Source organism: Camelina sativa, chromosome 11, assembly GCF_030686135.1.
Source record: "Camelina sativa cultivar CO46 ecotype springtype chromosome 11, ASM3068613v1".
In the NCBI taxonomy this organism is placed as follows: Eukaryota; Viridiplantae; Streptophyta; class Magnoliopsida; order Brassicales; family Brassicaceae; genus Camelina; species Camelina sativa.
This window is the reverse complement of record NC_141890.1, coordinates 39,177,475-39,195,913: the sequence shown is the minus strand read 5'-3', so window position 1 is coordinate 39,195,913 and position 18,439 is coordinate 39,177,475. Positions and strand designations below refer to the sequence as shown.

The 18,439-nt window shown below is 38.0% G+C and overlaps 1 protein-coding gene across 2 annotated transcripts; it reads left to right on the top strand.

Annotated features, from left to right (window-relative positions):
• The first annotated feature begins 15,303 nt into the window (after nt 1-15,303).
• On the top strand, nt 15,304-18,424 carry LOC104725384 (mitochondrial thiamine diphosphate carrier 2). 2 transcript variants are annotated; one of them, XM_087474560.1, is made up of 8 exons: nt 15,304-15,692; nt 15,841-16,011; nt 16,218-16,334; nt 16,483-16,594; nt 16,844-16,971; nt 17,099-17,251; nt 17,358-17,507; nt 18,029-18,424. In XM_087474560.1, the coding sequence occupies exons 2-8, from the start codon at nt 15,874-15,876 to the stop codon at nt 18,245-18,247; spliced, it is 1,017 nt and encodes a 338-aa protein (XP_087330686.1). In that variant the 5' UTR covers nt 15,304-15,692; nt 15,841-15,873; the 3' UTR covers nt 18,248-18,424. The 2 variants fall into 2 exon arrangements, with proteins under 2 accessions (XP_087330686.1, XP_087330687.1); XM_087474561.1 differs by having other exon boundaries at nt 15,352-15,692; nt 15,848-16,011.
• The last annotated feature ends 15 nt before the right edge of the window (nt 18,425-18,439 follow it).

Genomic DNA, 18,439 nt, shown 5'->3' with positions numbered 1-18,439 from the left:
TGGTGAACTTGGAATCCCTGTCAGACACAATGCTCGCTGTTACCCCATGCAACCTGACTATCTCCTTCACATACTTCTTAGCCAAGACCGCTGCTCCATCAGTCTTCGTAATGGCCAGAAAATGTGCCGACTTAGTCAACCGGTCCACAATGACCCAAATAGCATCAAACGTCCTGGACACTGGCAAACCTACCACAAATAATCTCCTGTCTCAACTCCTCATCCTTGGGCATAGAGATCCGCCCATGCACCATAATAATACCGCTAGCCGAAACCTGATACTCAGAATCAACATCTTTTGAGGCATTCACCAGCCCCAAATCTTTCTCCTGTGCCAACCGCACTCTGCTCAACAAATCTGCTCTATCAGCTGCAACCAAACCCAAAGGCTCTTGAGAAACCGCATACAAGCTCAACGCACTGATTTCCCCTACCGGAGACTCCATATCCTAATCCTGAGCCGATGCCGCCCGCTTCCGGCTCAAAGTATCTGCAACCAAGTTAGCCTTACCAGGATGATAGGCTATCTCTAGATCATAATCCGCCACCAGCTCCATCAGTCGCCTTTGCCTCAAGTTCAGCTCGGGCTGAGTGAATATGCAGACTCCTGATCTCCGTGGCATTTTGCGGTCTAGGCCAATTCCTGATAGCCTGAATCTTCTCCGGATCTACAGAAACCCCATCTGCAGACACAATGTGACCCAGAAAGCTGATCTCACGCTGCCAGAAACTACACTTGCTCAACTTAGCAAACAACTTCTACTCCCGCAGCTTCTCCAGAACTGCCCTCAAATGCACTGCATGCTCCTGATGACTCTTAGAATAAACCAGGATGTCGTCGATGAAAATGATGACAGACACGTCCAGAAACTCTTGAAACACGCTGTTCATCAATCACATAAACGCAGCTGGTACGTTAGTCAACCCAAAAGGCATCACCACAAACTCATAATGCCCATATCTCGTCCTGAAAGCAGTCTTCCTCACATCTGCCTCATCTATCAGGATCTGATGATAACCCGAAGCCAGATCTACCTTGGAGAACCAAGTAGCACCTCTCAACTGATCCAGCAGCTCATCGATCCTCGGAAGAGAGTACTTGTTCTTCACAGTGACCCGGTTGAGACACCTGTAATCAATACACAACCAGAAATTCCCATCCTTTTTCTTAACGAATAACACCGGCGCTCCCCACGGTGATACACTAGGACGGATGAATCCATTGCTCAACAAATCCTCTAGCTGCTTCTTCAGCTCTGCCATCTCTGCTGGAGCCATCCTGTAAGAAGCCTTGGATAAAGGTGTCGTCCCTTGTTCCAGTTCAATCGTAAAAGGATTAGACCGAGATGGTGGTAATCCCTGCAATGACTGGAACACATCCTCAAACTCCTCCACAACCGGAATACCGCTAACCGTAGACTTCCCCACTGACTCTAGCATAGATATAGTAACCAAATGAGCCTCACGGCCCTTCTCGATCATCTTTCCAGCCTGAATGGCCGAGATCACGAGACTCCCCGAAGTCGGTCTAATCCCCTGATAAACCAACTTCCCTCCTGAGCGCTCAAACTCCACTCTACCCCGATGACAATCCAAATGAACCATATGCTGATGCAACCAATCCATTCCCAAGATAACGTCATACAGCTCCACTGGGCTGATAAGCAAATCCGCAGGCCAAGACTCTCCCGCAATCTGAATATCGATACCCCTCGCTCTACCAATGACCCTCAGAAACCTTCCTCTAGTAACTCTGACAATTCCTGTACGCTCTCCGGGATCTCCCACGATACCCGCACTCTCTGCACACTCTGGGGTAATGAAGCTATGAGAAGCTCCAGAATCAAACATAACATGGGACTTAAACCCGCCCACAAACAAGGTCCGTACACAAACCTCATGTGTTGAAAACCTAACACTTTATCATAGGACAACATAAAATCTAAACTTACTAAGAATTCACAAAGATTAAGTACCAGAAATTATACCTGTGATCGCCCTGGCACTGGTTTCACCAGTCCCTACAGTCTTGTGAACCCGTGGCGTCTGCTCAATCTGTGCCACCTGCTGCCCTCCCGGCTGCACCTGCTGCAACGCTGCCACTGCTACCGGCTGCAACTTGGGACAATAGGGCCTGATGTGCCCTGGCTCCCTGCAATGATAGCACACACGATCTGCTGCCATCGGAGCACTCCTCTTAGGACAGCTAGCAACCTTGTGATCCTTGCCTCCGCACCCGAAGCAACTCGGACCACCCAGCCTCTACGTAGCCTCCCATCTCCTCTTGGTTCCATGCGCAGGCTTGTCGCCCCTGCTAGAACCTCCCTTATGCTGAGCCTTGCTAGGCTGGACTGCTGGGCTAGCCGCCACTGATTGTGCCCGAATATCCTCCTCAATCCCTGCTGCAGTCTCAACCAGCTCTGCACGCATAGCATAACTTCGCCCTCTACAGTGAACCCTCAAATAGTCACGTAGGGCCCTCAAAAACCTCCTGATCTGAGCCTCCTCAGACTCCATATCCCGACCCCATACCTCAGAAGTCGACTGAACTCCAAGTCAAGCTCCCGCACTGACCGAGTTTCCTGAGCTAGCTGAAGGAACTGCACCTCCAACCTATCCAGTGCCTCTCTAGGGAAATACTTGCAGTTGAACTCCAAGACGAAGTCAGCCCAAGACATCTCCCTCTGCACTCTCTTGGCTGCGACATAACTCCATCACAATTTAGCATTACCAGTCAAATGGTGGACCCCAATGTCCACCCAAAACTCCTCAGGACATCTCAGAGTATGGAAGTTACGTTCCACACTCGTCCTCCACGCCTCCGCAGCGGTAGGATCAGTACCTCCCGAAAACCGCTCGGTACGAATACGGCCCATCTCTGTCAGCATACTGACATAACGAGAATGGAACCCCACATCCGCAGCCACTGGCTGCCGCTCCTCCGCCACAACTGGTGGCACTACCTGAGCCTGAGCCGGTGCCAATGGCGGCAACCACTCTAACAACTGTGCCAGCAAACCCCCAAGGTCGACACCCGAGACTCCATCCACTGGGACACCCGCACTTGGGGCCCTAACATCACCGGCTACTGGAGCATCAACATCGCCCCCTCCAGCCACACTCACGGAATCCCCCGGGACACCCTGCGACTCGCCAACACCCTCTGCTGTCACACTCTGGTCCTCGGTCTCACTAACCACTGGGGCTCTCCCCCTACCACGACCATGTCCGCGTCCACGACCACGTCTGCGTCCACGACCATGACCAGCAACAACATCCTCTCTAACCATCTGCACTACCATGAACAGAAAGCTAAGCACACAATTAACATAACCCAAAATCATAAACTCACCGTGGAATCACATTGTAGGCTCGAAGAGGATGTTCTATGACTCCATGCCACATACAATTGACTAACTCACATAATCAGTCAAGACATGCAAAACCCAAACATCACAACAGAAACATAGTGAACCCAAACCTAGAACCGTAAGGGCTCTGATACCAAACTGAAACGACCTGACCCGTTTTTTTTTAAATAATAAATAATAAATAATAATAATAATAATAATAAACTACAACTAGTGGTCCATATCCCCTAGCCACCTAACCACAAACACAACAAATAGCGGAAATAACAGATACCAATATCCAAACAATAATCCAATAACCAATAACCAATAATCGAATACTCCAATATCAAACAACAGGAAACAAGGAACCAACAACCTAGCAAGTTCTAAAGACCCAACTCTAGCAACCTAGCAATACCAGGCAACATCCAATCGAGCCCCTAGAACATCCTCCTCTTCATTGCCTTGATTCTACAATTACACTTTGCCATTACCTGCACCACAAACACAAATTGCAATGCATGAGTATTTTATAAACACTGCAATCCTCCCATATACTGGGCTATACACACAAGCAATAGAGATACTCAAACCATCAAACAACAATCAACAAACAAACCAGGCTCTGCATCGACCGACACAAAGATTGCATCGACCGACACCATCAGGGACCAACATCGACCGACACATGGTATGCATCGGTCGATACCAGGTTCACTTGCATCGACCGATGCTTCCAGTTGCATCGATCGACACATGCTCGACATCACGCAGAAACCCTAATTGCATCGACCGACGCCTCCACTTGGCATCGACTGATGCTCTTAGGTCAATCCGTGCCATCATCGCACTTGCATCGACCGATGCACATGCCGAGCATCGTTTTCTCCGAAGCTTCTCGCCGGATCTCCGTTCCTGCAACCACAAGAATCGATCCCAAGCCACAAGAAATCTTCCTAACACCTCGAATAACATACTAGCAAGCCTAACATCACAGAAACAAACAGATCAGAGTAATCTCCAGCTTAGATAAGCCATGATCATGCACTTACCTTTGCCACAGAAGAAAACGACCCAAACACAGGAAGAAAACGATCCTAGGACGCTCCTACAACGATCCCAGCTACATATCTCTACAGGAACAGCTTCCAACTCCAAGAAATCACCAAGAACACTCAAGAACACCAAGAACTCTTCTTTCCTCTTTCGTTTCTCTGAAAAGCGGCTAAACACGCCTAATGAGACAAAACTCGAGTTTAAGGGTTTTCCTAACCCAAAACGCAGCGTTTCACTTAAGTTGAAACGCGCAGAACCGGACATGCAACGACCGATGCACCACATGCATCGACCGATGCAACCCCTAAAATAGGATTTTGGTTCGTGGATGTTACACTAATATTATTTTTACAAAATATAGGGACCCCAGCTTACCACTATGCAACTAAGAATTGGTAACAAATTCAATTTTTTTTTTTTTTTTTTTTTTTTTTTTTTTTTTTTTAATTTTTCCAAAATAATTTCATCTAACAAAAACATATATTACAAGATTTATAACAAAAGGTCAAAAGAAGTTAGAACTAGCAAACATTCAAACCCATCAAATTTAACCACAAATATCTTGAAGAGAATGTTACAGGGAAAAAAGGAAAACTGAAAATATTTTTGATGGCAATCCATCTACTAGAGGATGTATTGATAACATTCAAGATAATCATGCTCTAAACTAAAAACAAAGATGTCTCCAGAATAAAACGGCAAACAAGCGAGGTAATAATTCTATTTGATATTATGTCATTCAATATCCTTTACTATAATAATTATACCACGAGAAAATTTCAATTTCGAAATTACGAGAGATTTGTTAAGTTACAAGCTCAAACAATTGATTTATTGTATATGGTACGTACATAATTTTTAAATTTAAAATTATATGAGTCATAGAAGTATGTTTAACATTATTTAAATGCAGATGTAATCAGATATATTAAACATATGGACAAAACTGATGTTCGTACTACTACGACACCCACTTTAAGAAAGGCCACTCTGACTCCATTACTAGAAGAGTAAGTTCGATGCATATATCATTATTTTATATAACTATATATTTTATAAATTTTAATTAAGTTCAAAAGTTAATATTAATTTTTCCTACATGATTAAGTGGAAACAAAATACCTGCAACATTATGTGCAGAACAAGCAGAACTCTTGGAAGACAAATATCGTGGAGTGGAAAATAATAATATCGTACTCATTATGACGAGCATCTTTGAAACAACCCGACCCGTTTTTTTATAATAATAAAAATATATAATTAAGCATCTCATACTACTTAATTAAACCAACCAAACCACAATTCATCCTTAAACTAGCAACAACCAATATGCACAACGGAAACATACCAACAATACAAAACCAACATATCATCAACACAATAACATTCCTAACCATTCTATCCAACAACCTAGCATAGCTCTATCCAAGGTTCCAACATCAATAACATAACCATAACATAATAACCGAGACCCTAGATCATCCTCCTCCTCATCACCATGATTCCACGTCTCATATTTACACACCACAAACAACAATTGAGATGCGTAAGTATTATCACAAATACTTAGTGAGACAATCCTCTGATCTACTGGGCTATACACACAAGCAACTGAGATTCCAATGTTAAGCAACACAAAGAACACAACAAACCAGGAAACCAAGCGTCAGACAAGCCAACACGTTCGGACCCATTTACCATAGAATTGGAACCTGGAGTTCGATAGACTAAGAGGATCCGAATGAGAATGGGGTTGGTTTCGACCGACACTGGTACCTACTTGGTGTCGATCGACACCCACCTGGTGTCGATCGACACCAACTCCGCAGACACGTTCTGCTCGAAGCCGATCATCGAATGTCTGATTCTAACCACCTCCAATCGGTCCCAAAACTCGCCCAAAGGACACATGAAACTAAAGGAATCCTAAACAAGAAAAACTCCACAACAACACAAAACAAGCAAAACAAAAGAGATCTCAGACTTAGATCAGCCATGGCCATGCACTCACCTCTTTTGCAGAAAGTTTTGTCCCAACAACGACGAATCCAACACCTTAGAAGGCTTCTCCTTCGTTCCTAGCACCAGATCTCCACTCCATAGGAACATATGTCACCAAAACAGCTTAGAATCTCCAACATCTCCCAAGAACACTCTCTCTTCTCTCTTTTCTCTCTAGTATCGGTAAAACAACTTCTTTTCACGACCTAGGTCGAGTTCTGCCTTTACATACCTTGGTTTGGCGATTTCACTTAAATCAAACCGCTCCAATTCGACAATTAAATCAATCCGGACGAACCCAAAATTGCTGGTGTTGATTGACACTACCCTTGGTGTCGATCGACACCCATCCCCAAAATCCACAATTTGGTTCACGGATGTTACAATCTTGGTCAAGATATATCAAGGTGAAGCGTTTCGAAAGAAGTATTCTCTCAAATCTCAAATTATATTATATTTATTAAATATATTTAATTTATGTTATAAACTAACTTTCCAATGTAACTTTAATAGTTTGTGGTATGGTGGTGACTGTTTGGTTAATTTGGGTGGAATAACTAAACAAAATATACGTCTAGAAGACCAATCAATTAATGATATTTGGGATTTTGTCACATGAGATGACTATAAGGTAAAAATATTCTTCTATTTTACTTTATAACAAACATATACTATTGAACAATAAATAAAATTATTAATGACATATATTTACAATATTATTATAATTGCAGGAAAAGAAATTTGTCATCAAAGCAACTATAACTGAAATAGTGTTACGAAAAAGTTGGTATTACATATCATGTTCGAGTTGTTCTAAAAAGGTGACAAAATAAGCAACCTCTCTTATATGCACAAACAAAAAGTGTAGTAAATCACCAGCTGTTTGAATACTAAGGTATATTATTAGTATATTATTATTAATTTTTCTCTAATTTTAATTATTTTAAAATTTTAAATAAGAAATAATTTATTGTATTTCCAAATTTAGAATTGAAGTAATAGTGGATGATGAAGATGCTTCAACAACTTTTGTTATATTTGATAAAGATGAAGAAAAAATCACTGGAACAATTGTAGAAATCGTAAGAGCTATAAATTATATAAAATATTTAATTGTATGGATAAAATTATTATGATTTGAAATTAAATTAACTGTTATTCTATTATTCACAGAGATAAAAATTATTTTGGGCGAACAAGAGTTAGAAGATGTTCCCACATGTGTACATTCAATTGTTGGAAATACTTATTTATTCGAGATTCAAATTAAAAAGTATGATTTTGATGCATCATGTCAAACTTTTGCTGTCTTGGAGATTATTGACGAAAAAGGTAAATATATATATATATATATTATATATTATGATGTGTTATGTTTGCTAAATAAAATATATTATTTCACTTAATATTTTAATGGTTTATCTTTATGTGTTTAGACAAATTCGAATGATGTCAATTGTGGAACCAAATGCGAAAAATGTTACGAACGATCAAGAACCAACTGATGATTAACAGAAGAAACCAAGAATTGAGGACTGAATTTAATTTTTAATTTTAAAGTGTATGCATAAAATAGGTTTTGCTTCTCTTATTTTAATTTGGTTTTAACTCATCTTTAGAATAAGTTTTATTTTTATTATACCAAATAAACATAAGTGATACAAACTTTTGGATTTCATGATTGTTTGGTAAATAATTTATTAAATAACAAATTATTCAATATTGATCTTAAAAGTTGGCTGATAATATATTATTCTAATTTAAAGCAATAATAATGATATGTAAGTGTAAAACAAACATACATAAACTAAGTACATGAACGATAGCAACAGATCGGATATGTTTAAAACAAGCATACATAAACAACGAATACAACATTAAAAATATAATAATGGATGACCCCTAATAAACATATATACATATATTTATCTTCTATAATTATATACAATATACTAATTAAAAACATGCACGGGTCCATTGTTGTCTTTGCGAATCAAAACCTCTACTAAGAACAAGAATGAGCGGAAAAAAGTTCAATTATTGAATGAAAGAAACTGGTCTTTTATAGACCTTGAACTTACAACAGCTTGATAGCGAAATTAACGCTACCAGTAAAAGAAACAAACTCCAAACATGTATCTAGTTGATTCCTAACAATAAGGAAGACTTAGACTTATTCAAACTGATAGCAAGAGAAGAAAACTTAAATTTAAAACAAAATCAAAACAGAACCAAACCCGCGTTATTCTTCATTTCCTCCCCTAAACTGGAAAGGCTCCTTCCAGCTTATCCTTCCTTTACGCACACACCCATTCTGCTTCTGAGTTTCTCAAACACTTCAAGCTTAACTGCTTTAGTCATCACGTCTGAAATCTGATCTTGAGTACTGCAGTAATCAAGCTGAATGTCTCTTTCATTCACCAACTCTCTCAAGTAGTGAAACCTGATATGAATATGCTTGTTTCTTCCGTGTAACACCGGATTCTTCGACAGCTTAATTGCAGAGCTATTATCACAGAACATGACAGTACCTCCAACTTGCTCAAAACCAATCTATGACAGTATGTTCCTAAGCCACACCGCTTGACAAGCTCCATATGCTGCTGACACAAACTCTGCTTCGGTTGTAGACAAAGTTACGATTGGCTGCTTCTTAGAAGCCCAGGATATTGCACCTCCTCCTAACATAAAAACATGTCCTGAGGTACTCTTGAAGTCATCTTGATCCCCTGCATAATCACTGTCTACATACCCGACCAACTTTTGCTCTTCTCCACGCTTGTACTGAATACCAAACTCATGTGTTCCCTGAACATACCTTAGAATCCTCTTAGCTGCCACCATGTGTTGCTCGGTTGGTCTCTCCATGTATTTGCTGACCAAGTTTACTGAATAAATTAGATCAGGTCTTGTAGCAGTTAGGTACCTTAAGCTCCCAACAAGTTGCTTGAACATGGTCGGATTCACTTCTTCCCCAGCTCCTGCTTTTGTCAACTTGTTTCCTGGTACTATCGGATTCTTGACTACATTGCACTCTAAATGCTTCTGATTTTTCTGACAAAAAAAACTCCAACACTTCCTACTATAATCATCTATGAAGTTGATAATGTACCTTTTACCACTCTCTGATGTTTGTGTAATTGGTCCCAAATGTCAGTGTGAACCAGTTGTAGTGGCCGAGTTGATCTCCACACGCTCACTCTTGGTATGCTTTCTCGATTCTGTTTTCACCTCATGCAGATATCACAGACTGCTTCCTCTACTTCTTGACTTAGCTTAGGGATTCCTGTTACCATCTCTTTTTCTGCTAGCATTTTCAGGCTCCCATTGTTGATGTGACCATATCTCCGGTGCCATAGGTCATTGGTCTTTATCATCATCTGCAGGCAGTGATCTTCTTCCACTTCTCTAGCTTCTCTAACGATTGTAAGTATAATGAACATTCGGCTCTTCGACATTATTGAATGCATTATCATTCTCCTCTCTTCTTTGTGCCACACTTCACAAGTACCGTCTTCAATGATTACTCTCAACCCTTTCTCTTGCAGCTGTCCCACACTCAGGAGGTTATTCTTCAGACCAGGTACAAAGTAAACATCAGAGATCACTTGAGTTCTCCCACTGACCTCAAGTCTTAGTTTTCCTCTTCCTTCTACTGACATCTTTCTGTCATCCCCCAGCTTCACATTCCTTTTGGAAGTCTCATCGAGTTCGATAAACCACTCCTTTGAGCCGCACATATGATTTCTGCAACCGGAGTCTAAGAACCAGACCTGCTCCTTTTCGACTTTGATCTCCTCAATCCTCGCCATGAGAAGCAGATCCTCCTCCATCTCAACATAGTTTGCTTCTTTCTCCTACACAGGACATTCCGACTTGTAGTGTCCCATCTTGTGACATTTGAAGCACTCCACATTTTCCTTGTTAACATTACTGCGACCTCTTCCTTGATAACCACCTCTGCCTCTTCCTCTGGCTGGGTATCCTCCTCGACCTCTGAAATTGCTTAATCTCCATTGACCTTCGACCTTCAGAGCTCTCTCTTCTCCATCATGTCGAATCATGTTCTGCTCATGAACCCTCAGAGAACTCTGCAAACCATCCACTGTCATGCTCCTGATGTCCTTTGATTCTTCAATAGCACATACGATGTATGTGAATTTCTCAAAGAGTGTTCTGAGAATCTTCTCAACGATCTTCGGATCAGGCATGTCTTCTCCAAGGTTGAGCATGTCGTTTGCCACCTCCATCACCCGAGAGAAATACTCTTCAATTGTTTCTCCGGATCTCATCTCAAGAATCTCAAATCCACGTCTCAGCCTCTATCGTTGTGCACTCTGCACCCTATCGTTGCCTTGGTACTTCTTTTTCATCGATTCCCATAGCTCCTTTGATGTGTCCTTTTTGAGAATCGACTTCAGGATTGTCTTGTCAATTGAGACAAAGAGATAGTTCTTCACTTTGTGATCAGTGACTGTCTTCTCTGCAATCTTCTCTTGCAGTTATGTTCTTTGTGCTCCTGATAAAACGGTTCCTCGTTCTTGGCTTGGAATTCCGGTGTCAATCAGATCCCACCACTCCTTTGAACGAAGCAAGTTCTCCATGAGCATCGCCAAGTGCTCGTAGTCCCCATCAAACTTCGGTATGACCATCATGTCTTTGTCACTCATTCTCTTAGATTAGTAAGAGGCTCTGATACCCCTTGTTGTCTTTGCGAATCAAAACCTCTACTAAGAACAAGAATGAGATAAAAAAAGTTCAATTATTGAATGAAAGAAACTGGTCTTTTATAGACCTTGAACTTACAACAGCTTGAAAGCGAAATTAACGCTACCAGTAAACGAAACAAACTCCAAACGTGTATCTAGTTGATTCCTAACAATAAGGAATACTTAGACTTATTCAAACTGAAAGTAAAAGAAGAAAACTTAAATTTAAAACAAAATCAAAACAGAACCAAACCCGCGTTATTCTTCGTCCATCTCTAGTATGTATAATAGTATTAGTTGAAAAAAATATGATTGTAAATCAAACTTAAACTATGTAACATAAAATAAACAAATAAAAGAAAAAGAAACTATGAAGTTTTTTATATGGATTATCGAAAATTGGATAAATTCATCAAAATGATAAATTAAAAAAAAAAAAAAACACTGAAAACATTATTTTAACCAAATTAATTTTTTCAATGTAAATTTTTTTAAAAAATATATATACAAAAATCCACAGGTATGTACGGGTTGTAAAGTTTTTTTTTTTTTTTTTTTTTTTTTTTTTTTTTTTTTTTTTTTGTGAATGAAAAGCTAATGTTTCTTCATAAAAATAAGTTTCTCTGGAAAAAGACAACTTAATTCACGGAAACCCCTCTTTTCTGATTACATAGTTCATAATTCCGACTTGTCTGTTTTATAGAGAACAAACACTCCAGTATATGTATTGTTCATACGTATACGGTATACGTATACCCTCTGGTTTAGAAATCGTTAGGCGCTAGTTGGGCGGTCGGAGTGGGTCTAGCGCCTAGCGAAAAAATCGGAGATTAAATGGAGATTAATCGGGGACTAGTTTTAGAGTGATTTTATTAAATTAATAATAAAATAAAAAATATATAGTATTAAATATATGTATAATTCTGATTATGTTAAATTAAAAATATTAAATAAAATATAAAACTATAATGTTGTCTTTAAAATTACGGTAAACACATAAAACATAATTTTAAAAGAAAATTTATGATTTTCATTAAAACTTTGTAAATTAGTTATTCTAAAACATCATAAACTCTTAATTTAAATGTGTCAATAACAAAAAAATACATATTTGATTTATATTTAGCTCTAAAAATAATTGTTATATACAAAATTAAGCGAAAAGTAATCGGATTATACGGGTTATAAGAACAGGTAAATTTAGATAATCAATGCTAGGCGGAGATTAGTCATTAATTGAGGTGGAGAGAGTGAGCCTAGCGATTTTGCGGAGCGTAATCGGTGCTAGGCGGGGATTTTTAAAACACGGTACCCAACTAAAAGATCGTTGCAATTTGGCAGTAATTGCCACTAAATAAACGAACTTTAACACAATTCAAATTCAAGTGTTCTGTGCATATAACATATATATAGATAAATTCTAGGATCATTCAAACCTACAGAATGCCCTAAGTATTTTTTTCCTTCGACCAACCAGAACACTTAAAGCAAACAAGCATCATGATCATCATCTTGCATAAAGAACTAACGGTAATATAAACAAAACAAATAAAAACGAAAGAAACAAGTGAAGTCTTGCATATATATTTTTTTGTCTAAACACTTCCCACGGGGATGAGACGAAATGTATTATTGTATGATTGACCAAAGATCCTCTGTCAAAGACTCAGTCATCTTCACGGAGATTTTTTTTTTTTTTTTGTGTCAAGAAAAATAAAGGCCACACGGTACACAGAGTATATTGCAAAAGGTTATTGAAGTCGGTGACTCAGTTACAATAAGAGGGAAAACATATATAATAGAGATTTTACTCTAAAATATAATAGAGTTGGAAATGTCCTAAGGCCTGAAAAACAAACCAGAAATGTTGTAAAACGAAAGAACAAATTACGGCGAACAGAAACAGATTACAAAGTTGAAGCCGAGCGGTTAAGCGGAGACAGAGAGTCAGAATTACTAGCTCCAGCGAATATAAGGCCCACAACTTTGTGACTACGCTGCCGGATGGATTCTTTGACCGAAGTATTCAGATCCCACACTACAAAAAAATGATTGATTTACATCATTTATTTTATAAATTTGTGTCATGTTTAAACGATGCAAAAATAATTTACATCACTTTAATGAATGATTTACATTCTGTTGATGCAAATAATTTGTATCGATTGAGATAAATATTTGTTTCAATTAATAAATTTGATGTTCATTTACATCAGTTACAAAAAATGATATAAGACTTACATCATTTTACTAAATTGATATAAAATATTTGAATCATTTCTCAAAACTAATGTAAAATATTTATATCATTTAAAAATTGATGTTAAATTCAATATTATAATAAATAATATGAAAAATAATTTTGTCTGAGTAATATTTAATTATTTATAACTTTCAATCGTTTTTTAATTTTTAATATATTTATTTATTTACAATTAATATTTATAGATAAGTTTAGCTAAACGTAATTAGGCAAACTAATCTGGTATTTATGGAAGATATTGTCTCATCACACCTTAAGAAGTATCGGATGTGGGATACTAGAACATTTTTTTGTTTCTTGTTTACAAACGAAAAAAGGATATTAAATATAAACAATTATCAGCAACATATAAAAATAAGTAACTACTCTTTAGTTTATTACGTCTCTCTTTGATTACTAAATGGATTATTCCAGTAAAAATAAATCATATAACTTACTTGATGATGATGAATAAGGATCCTTAATAATCCAAAAATGAAGATACAACTTTTTTTTTTTTTTTTTTGGTGAAACAAAATAAAGATACAGCTAGGTTTGCTTTGTAGCTGATGATCTGCTATAATTTTTGATCGATCAACTTTTTCAATATTTATCTTCTAATTACTTTTATTCTTTTTAATATATATATATATGTAATTTTAAAATGATATTAATAGAATTTATTTAAACATCAGTTTTAAATGATGTAAATTTTGCATCGTTTTAAAAAATGATTTTATACCAAACATAAATAAATACATCAATTATCTAAATAATGTACATTTTTATTTTAAATCGATTTTTCAAAAGTAATACAATATAATAGAAACTGAATCAATTTTAACTAATTGATGTCAAATTAGATAATTATAGTATTGTTTAAATTATATATTTACTTCACTTATCAATAAGTAATTTAAAATTACATAACTTAGTTTTGTGATACACTTTAAATGATACAACAGACTCCTTTTTTTTTTGTAGTGCCATCTCCGAATCTTCACCATCGACAAGTCTCACCCACCACAAGCTTTCCGGAATAGAACAACTCTCCGACACTCCGCCACCCAATGAATGTCGAACATCTTTCCTAGCAAAACGACATACTCAGATCCAAGCCCTTGCTCTCCGAATTCGTGAACCAGAAAGCTTTTCTGAGGTAAAGCAAACTTCAGATCTGGTCCGGTGGAAACAAAACACGGTGGATAGAGAGAGGAAGAAGCTCAACAACCTCTCAATCGCCAGAAATCCCTGTTAGCCATCTAAGACCCTATAAAGGATCTACCGTTAACCACCAAACAATCACCGGAAAACCCACCAATCCGCAAGCATCTTCCGCCGCTGCCGCAGCCTCCAACCAGACAGTTGAACCGTGAAAGACTTTTCTGTATCTCCAGCGGCGTCTTCAAACCAAGAGGAACCAGAATGAAGCCTTTCGTCGGTAGGGAAGGGGTCACAACCGCAACGCATGCCGAAAAATATCACACCGCTATGATGTCAGAGAAGAGAACTTACCTCACTCTTGTTACGGTTTGTAAGCATACCACGATGAAGATCCGAGCCAAAAAAAAAAACTAGATATGAAAGGCACTTTTGGAGAGAGAATATAGTAGAAAAACTATAGGAACGATTGTCTTTAACTTAATAGTTTCTTATTTTCATTTTCTTAACTAAAAGCTAAATATTCATTTTCTTTAAACAAGATTAATTGATATACAATTTTAATTGTAAAACAACAAAAAGAATTAAAAAATTTAATTAAGAGATAATGATGTGCCATTCATTAGAAAAGTCCCTTAATTTTTATATATAGGATAGATGAATAGTCAAATGGACCAATTAAAATACAATCACTGCAACATTCTTCTATTCGGGATAGTGTGTTTACTACTTCTACCGCCTTTTTCACTAAACATGCTACAATTTGTTTTCTTAACACATTAATGACAAAGTCGTGTTGACCTAAGTGGGGGGGATTTCACATTCATTTGTTGTGAGTGAACTGATATTTCGTTAAACCGAACCGACAAGAGTCCTAAAAAGGGCAAATCTTTTTGGTAAAGAAGACGCTTTTTTTTTAATTTTGTGTATGCGTACGGATACAAATATCGGAGAACACGAACGTTGACGGAGATAGAATCTCTCTCTCTCACACAGCTTTTTTAATTTTTTTTTTTTGCTTCAAGTCAAAATCATTTTGAATCACCACCCAGCTCCAGCTCCAGCTCTCAGCTCTCTCTAATCCGCGGCAAACGTTTTAGGGTCATCTCAAATTTTTTTACTCGGAAAAAATCATAAATGTCGAGCCTTTAGTATCTCTCGCTTAATCTGGTAAGAGAAATTTCTGAAAATTCCCAAATTCGGTTTTGTCTTTAATTGTTATCGTGATTTCATATCTCATTCCTTATTTTGTTGTTTGAAGTTTATTATATTGATGAGAGGAGAGGGTTTTTGGAAACTTTTTTGATTGATTTTTTAGCTTATAGAGACGCTAAAAACCATAGAAAAAAAGATGAGTCCTACGACGGCGACGGTGGACGATCCTGGACAGATTAAACGTGCCCTTATTGATGCTTCTGCCGGAGCTATCTCTGGTGGTGTTTCTCGTACCTTTACTTCTCCGCTTGATGTCATTAAGATTAGATTTCAGGTTTGCCTTTTTCTAATTCTCTTTACTGATTAAAGTTTAGTTTTTTTCTTTCTTTCTGCTTTAGTTGAGGAATGTTTTATTGAGGTTGTAGATGAGAATGATCGTTGTTTAGATTTGTAGGTTTTGAAGTTATTAGCTTAATCTCTAGAGTTATGCTTCATGATGTTTTAAAGTTGGTTGAAGGAGCTTTCTCTGTGTGATGGCAGGTTCAACTAGAACCGACGACTTCATGGGGTATGGTCCGGGGAAACTTGTCTGGAGCATCTAAGTATACTGGAATGGTACAGGCAACTAAAGACATTTTTAGAGAAGAAGGCTTTCGGGTCAGTCTCTTCGACATTTCTATTTCCTGAAACCCACATCTTATTGTTGTTTAGGCTTTATAGTCTATAAGTAGTTTCAGGTCTGTGGCATTAGGTTTTTATGAGGTCTTGTTCTCTGTTCTGATGTTTGATTCTTTGTTTTTTTCAGGGGTTTTGGCGGGGTAATGTGCCAGCTTTGCTCATGGTCATGCCATATACTTCAATTCAGTTTACAGTACTACATAAGTTGAAGTCTTTTGCATCTGGTTCTACTAAAACAAGTAATGAGTCTACTGAGTAACATCGATGTCTCTTTTGATAGGGTACTTGGTAGATTGTTAGTGCTTTTTTCGTTGTAGTCCCCAAAGGCTATCTTAGTGGTTTGGAAAATAGAATTCACTTAGGTTGATTCTGCAGATTGTGTATGTTGAATGGGTGTTTCTTATAAAAGCTATTGTTAATGACCCCTATCATTTAGATGTCAATGTGTTATCTTACTTATTAGCTCGTTGTACTCTTTTGCAATGCAGAGGATCATATACATCTGAGCCCTTATCTATCCTTCGTCAGTGGAGCGTTAGCAGGATGTGCTGCTACACTAGGATCTTATCCCTTTGATCTTCTTAGGACAATATTGGCATCACAAGGGGAGCCTAAGGTTTATTACTTGACTCATGATAAACCCTGTAGAATAATTTAAATCTCTTGCCCTTGGGGGCTTCTTGATTTTCTTCTTTATTCATGCTTAAGTGACATATAGATGACTGATTGATGACTGTATACAGGTGTATCCAACAATGAGATCTGCATTTGTCGATATTATTCAGTCTCGAGGCATAAGAGGATTGTATAATGGATTAACACCAACTCTTGTTGAGATTGTGCCATACGCTGGCCTGCAATTTGGCACATATGATATGTTTAAGCGTTGGATGATGGTAAGAGAAGAGCAATATATCTCTTATGTGTGATGTTTTGATAAAAACTCTGTCGTTTTTTTTTTGTTTCTGGCGACAATCAGGTCATTTGATTTTTTTTTAACAGGACTGGAATCGATATATTTTATCCTCCAAAAACCCGATCAACATGGACACCAACCTTTCCAGCTTCCAGCTGTTTGTTTGTGGGCTTGGGGCTGGCACTAGCGCCAAGCTTGTCTGCCATCCTCTTGATGTGGTCAAAAAACGATTCCAGGTCAGTTAATCTTACCCAATAGACTCTCTGGAAAGATAATCTGAAAGGATCCAAATCTAGTAAACTCTTTATTTTCACATCATTAAGCACTACACATCATAGACTTGATAAAGAGAATCTCTACTCCACCTAAACCCTAGACAAATCGTGAAAACCTCAGTTCATTCTCCCAAACCAGCTAATTACAATGCTTCTACACTGAACTAGCCCAAGTACTTATCATGTACACGTGGTTCCATGTTTTTGGTCTATCCTTATGGACTTTATCTCAGACTAGGATATCATATTTGCTGCACTATGGTATTTGCTTGGAGAGGCTACTTATTGTTTGCTGGTTAAATCCCACTTGATCTGTCACTGTAGCTTTAGAAAGAAAGCTCAAATTTGTGTGAAACATTTCGTAGATAATAAAAGCTTCTAGCACTTCCCAGTAGATCTCCATGGCAATGATAATGGAGTTGCCTTCAGACATGAGATGATAGAAATGTTAAAAAGATTTTGAAAGACTCTTTTTGTTGCAGATTGAAGGTCTACAGAGACATCCAAGATATGGTGCCCGAGTGGAGCGACGTGCATACAGAAACATGTTAGATGGTCTTAGACAGATAATGATATCAGAGGGCTGGCATGGTCTGTACAAAGGCATTGTGCCATCGACTGTGAAAGCTGCTCCTGCTGGTGCTGTTACCTTCGTGGCCTACGAGTTTACCTCCGACTGGTTGGAATCAATTTCTTGGTAGAGAGTTTACTATGACACTTATATCTTACTGTCTCTAGCATTCATTATAGGCGCAAAGGCCCCAATCACGGGTGCATTAAGTATATCATATGACCATTGATCATTTTTGGAATTATACAAATAAACTTCAAGTGTTGGCAACTATGGAATTTTCTAACAAGTATGGTGGATTTATACAGATTTGCAATTCAAA

Bases quoted from the DNA above. Each gene is read 5' to 3' on its own strand.
- LOC104725384 (XM_087474560.1), top strand. From the start codon at position 15,874: ATGAGTCCTACGACGGCGACGGTGGACGATCCTGGACAGATTAAACGT. The intron at 17,252-17,357 runs GTAAGAGAAGAG...TTTTTTTAACAG, and splicing joins TGTTTAAGCGTTGGATGATG to GACTGGAATCGATATATTTT. The intron at 17,508-18,028 runs GTCAGTTAATCT...TTTTTGTTGCAG, and splicing joins TGGTCAAAAAACGATTCCAG to ATTGAAGGTCTACAGAGACA.